Raw genomic sequence first — 5361 nt, 5'->3', positions numbered from 1 at the left:
TATATATATATATATATATATACGTGTGTGTGTGTGTGTGTGTGTGTGTGCATATATACATTTGTATGTGTATGCGTGTATTCAAGTAGTTATGCTATAGGCATTTCAAGCCAAGTCTTCCCAAGTGTGATTTCTTTATTCTTCTTAGTCCAGATCTATGGAAAAGGAGATGTCACACTAAACAGGGCTTTCAATCAAAAAGATTTTAATGTGAACTTTTGAATTAATAAATATATAAAAAAAAGAATTCTACATTTACTTTATCTACAATGTATTGAGTACTACCCACCAAGTGCTGACTTCAATCATAAGTGCACTTGATGAGAGCCAACATGTGGCCAAAGAACAAAACAAATAAACAAATAAGCAAAGAACAAAGCAAATGACAAGAGCAAATAAAAATAACTTAAAGGGTCAATAGCTACCATTTGGCTTTCTTGACCACATCCCAAAAGTTTGGTTTCGGAGCTGTGCAATGACCTTCTGTTGCTTGTTTGTAGAAGGCATAAAACTTCAACAACATCTCATTTGAAGGTTGAAAGGACCCTGTTGACAGAACAAGAACAGACAACACATTGAGTTAACATAATCAAAGCAGACAATGAGGGTTAAAAATATGAATATGACCAAAATACATCAACAACCATATTCTTTCTTTTATTTGTCTTGGTTGTTTGACTGCGGCCATGCTGGAGCACTGCCTTTAGTCAAGCAAACTGACCCCAGGACTTATTCTTTGTAAGCCTAGTACTTATTCTAACAGTCTCTTTTGCTGAACTGCTAAGTTACGAGGACGTAAACATACCAACATCAGTTGTCAAGCAATGGAAGGGGAACAAACACAGACACACAAAAATATACGTATATATGTGTGCGTATGTGTGTGTGTGTGTGTGTGATGGGTTTCTTTCAGTTTCCTTCTACCAAATCCACTCACAAGGCTTATGTCGACCCGAGGCTATAGTAGAAGACACTTGCTCAGGATGCCATACAGTGGGACTGAACCTGAAACCATGTGGTTGGGAAGCAAGCTTCTTACCACACAACCATGCCTTATCAACAAAATGCATAAAATCCTAACAATTAGAAACTAATTTGTAGACCAATATATTCCTCAATCTTATCTTATCCTTCAGTACCAATGTTCACTAATTTACATTCTTATTACGATTACAGCAAATTAAATGAACTATCTACTGACTGGCAACAGTTAGATTAGACTGACGCAATTATATCTCATCACACACACAAACACACACACACACACACACACACACACACTCTCTCTCTCTCTCTCTCTCACACACACATACTTTGTCATCTTCAAATTTCAATAATTCATCTATGAGGATTATCTAAAGTTAAAAGAAAGTTTGAACAGACTTATCAAATAGTAGAATCATTAATATGAGATAACTAAATTAAAGGATTAATTTTTAACTGTTGGTGTTATTGATGTTGTTGTTGTTGTTGGAGTTAAGCCAGAGGTCAGCCCTGGCCAAACAGACAAACGATCAAAGGCATTCTAAAAGTGACTGTCCAGATATCTTTAAAATTCATCAACGAATAGAAATTCACTAAAATAAACCCTCATTTCAGGAAACTGACTGAAAGGCAGAACTGTACCCCACACCAACTTCACCTTTCTCTCTAACAGCAACTGAAGGGCTCAGTAACAAAAAAAAACCCTCTTTATGTTAAAATATGATAAGAGATGTGATACAAGAAAAAAATGGGACCAAAAAGTATTTTTTTATTGAAAGAAAAGAAACTTAATTACTTCTGAAAATAAAAACAAGATACAAAGATGTGAATTTTGATGGAGGGATATAGTTGATTCAATCAATCTTATTAGTTCACTGTTACTTGATTTAATTGGTCTCTCTCACCACCACCACCATCACCACCAGATTGTTAAAAGACTGAGTCCACCCCAATGGTGCTTCAATTTCTAAATTCGGAACCTACTAGAAAGACTCTCATCCAACTGTTTTGGCCCTTAACTCCTTACATTCTAAGGAGGCCAGACCAGATCCAGGTAATGATTCCTCGATACTCCTCGGTTGTGACATTCTGCTGTCTACATTGCAATCATCCTGGATGGTTAAGGTACGCCAGAGCCAGGGTACCAGGGTACTTTGGGTGTTGTAACCAGTTCAGTCAGAGACACCAGTTGATAGTAAGATAAATTATGCCTTTTAAAATTCATTTCCATTCTTCCTTGACCAAAACCAGTTGTAACTTTTCTCACCTGTTTCTGCCATTGCCTTAAGGGCTCTTCTTAAATCTTCTTTCTCCAAGAAGTTGAGAGTCATTTCAAGAGTCCATAGGTATATTTGCCCACAAACCCTCTCACACACACCTCAATACCAACATGCAACAAACTACTCCATAGTATTTTCTTCCATGTTCAATGATCATATATACACTGGGTGTAACACAAGATTAATCTAATTCAATGTTGAACAGGCACAGGAGTGGCTGTGTGGTCAGTAGCTGGCTTACGAACTACATGGTTCCGGGTTCAGTCCCACTGCATGGTACCTTGGGCAAGTGTCTTCTACTATAGCCTCGGGCTGACCAAAGCCTTGTGAGTGGATTTGGTAGACGGAAACTGAAAGAAGCCCGTCGTATATATGTATATATATATGTATGCGTGTGTGTGCGTGTGTGTGTTTGTCTGTCTGTGTTTATCCCCCCAACATTGCTTGACAACCGATGGTGGTGTGTTTACGTCCCCGTAACTTACCGGTTCAGCAAAAGAAACCAATAGAATAAGAACTAGGCTTCCAAAAGAATAAGTCCTGGGGCCGATTTGCTCGACTAAAGGCAGTGCTCCAGCATGGCCACAGTCAAATGACTGAAACAAGTAAAAGAGTAAAAGAGAGTATCCATCATTCAGAGCTTCTATGTGGTCACTCAACTAACTAGAAATAGCAGCTAAATCTCCCAAACTAATTCCCTCACACACACACCATCTCTGAAAAGGACATGTTATGAAATATGGTTCCTGGGTACTCAGCACATAGGAAAAAGACAGAATGATTATGGCTTGAAATGCCCTTGATCTCTTGCAGCTCTCTTGGATTCGTGATGACCTAGGGTTCAGCAACAGTGCTGGTAGTAGTACTACTAGTGTGACTTGTCACCAACACACAGCTGTTTGTTTATATTGCAGTATTGTATACTAATAAGAGAGAGAAAAATGGGTGATAGAAAAGCAGAGGAATGGAAAGGGAGGGAAATGTGAAGAAGGGTGTGAGGGGAAGAGAGAGAGAGAGAGGGAGAGAGAGGGGGGAGAGGGGGGAGAGAGAGAAAAAGAGAGGTCCGAACACATGAATGGGATTGGTAAATAATTTAAGAGAAAAGCATTTACTGTTTATTGTGTAGGGGGGTGCATGTGCGTATGTGTGTGTGTATGTTTGTGTGTGTTTGTGTGTGTTTGTGTGTGTGTGTGTATGTGTGTGTGTGCACACTCAGCCTTAGCTATGTTCAACCTACAGACCTGTTGACACAAATCTCTTCATATTGTGTGAATGTATGTGTGTGTATGTACATGTGCGCATGTATATACATGTGTGTGTGTATATGTGCATGCATGTGTGTGTATACATGTGTGTGTGTATACATGTGTGTGTGTGTGTGTGTGTATGTATGTGCGTGTGTACTCAGCCTTAGCTATGTTCACCTACAGATATGTTAACATAAGTCTCTTCATATAAATTGAATATGTCTGTGAGAGCATGTGTGTGTGTGTGTGTGTGTGTGTGTGTGTGAGTGAGTGTGTGTGTGTGAATATTGTTTAACTCTTTAAAAGCAATATTAAGTGCATGGTTATCCCAAGAAGGAATTTAAATATCTACTCAAAAGCAGAATTGGCAGTTTCTACAAATCCCATTTGCCTCAATAAACCTGACACACCTCAACAAAAGAATAGTTTCAAACATGACATTCCTCAACAAAAGATACATTGATATATAAAACCGCTTTCTGCATTCAAGGCTAATGAAATTTTCAGTGGATATATCTCATTTCTGCAGGCTTAGAGTGAAAGACATTTCTAGCTATGGCCAATTCATCTTTTATAATAATCTAGGACAACATTACCATGTGTACTCTAAAATATCATCATCATCATCATCATCATCATCCTTGTTTAACGTCCGTTTTTCTATGTTGGCATGGGTTGGATCGTTTGACTGAGGTCTGGAGAACCAGTGGCTGCACCAGTCTCCAATTTGATCTGGCAATGTTTCTACAGCTGGATGCCCTTCCTAATGTCGACCACTCCAAGAGTGTAGTGGGTATTTTTTTATGTGCCACCAGCACAGAAACCAGTCAGGTGGCCCTGGCATCGATCACGTCTGGATGGTGCTTTTTACATGCCACCAGTATGGGAGCCAGTCAGACAGCCCTGGTATCGATCACAATCAGATAATGCTTTTTTATGTGCCACTGGCAAGGGAGCCAGTCAGGCGGCTCTGGCATCGATCACGTTCGGATAGTGCTTTTTATGTGCCACCAGCACAGGGCCAGTCAGGCATCCCTGGCATCGATCACGTTCGGATAGTGCTCTTTACATGTCACCAGCACAAGAGCCCATCAGGCAGCCCTGGCATCGATCATGTTTGGACAGTACTTTTTTATGTGCCACCAGCACGGGAGACAGTCAGGCAGCTTTGGCAACAATCACATTCAGATAGTGCTTTTTATATGTCACCGGCATGGAAGCCAGTCAGGGGGCACTGTCATCAGCCACACTCGGATGGTGCTTTTTACATGCCACTATTTTATAAAAAATAGCTAGTGTGATTTGAGAAGGATTTGACTGCTATTTTTAATAGGACAACCAAACACACAGAGACTTCCTCATTGCCAGCATAACTCAGTCAATAGAGCATAACTTTTTTGGCCAATAGTTATTTTTAAGTTTATTTATCAAACTGATTTTATTATTTTATTAAATCTTTTTATTGTCTATTTTTTACATGTTTCAATCACTGGAATGCAGCCATGCAGGAGAATCGAATTTATTTCATTTATAGTTTATTAAACTTGATATATTTATTATATTCATCATCATTATCGTTTAACATCCGCTTTCCATGCTAGCATGGGTTGGACGATTTGACTGAGGACTGGCGAACCAGATGGCTGCACCAGGCCCCAATCTGATCTGGCAGAGTTTCTACAGCTGGATGCCCTTCCTAACACCAACCACTCTGAGAGTGTAGTGGGTGCTTTTTACATGCCACTGGCACAAGGGCCAAACAGGTGGTACTGGCAATGGCCACGCTCAAATGGTGTTTTTTATGTGCCACCTGCACATGAGCCAGTCCAGCAGCACTGGCAACGACCTCG

The 5361-nt window shown here is 39.9% G+C and overlaps 1 protein-coding gene across 1 annotated transcript in view; it reads right to left on the bottom strand.

Moving 5' to 3' along the window:
- Window positions 1–5361, bottom strand: part of LOC106882786 (acyl-CoA-binding domain-containing protein 5) — a 61265-nt gene that overhangs the window by 35188 nt on the left and 20716 nt on the right. The window contains exon 2 of the mRNA XM_014933572.2: window positions 426–546. Coding sequence (XP_014789058.1) covers window positions 426–523 — 98 coding nt within the window. The 5' untranslated portion in view covers window positions 524–546. The remainder of the gene's footprint in view (window positions 1–425; window positions 547–5361) is intronic.

The sequence above is a fragment of the Octopus bimaculoides genome, chromosome 6, assembly GCF_001194135.2.
Source record: "Octopus bimaculoides isolate UCB-OBI-ISO-001 chromosome 6, ASM119413v2, whole genome shotgun sequence".
NCBI classification, from domain to species: Eukaryota; Metazoa; Mollusca; class Cephalopoda; order Octopoda; family Octopodidae; genus Octopus; species Octopus bimaculoides.
The sequence above is the reverse complement of the archived record's forward strand: the minus strand, read 5'-3'. Positions and strand labels throughout refer to the sequence as shown.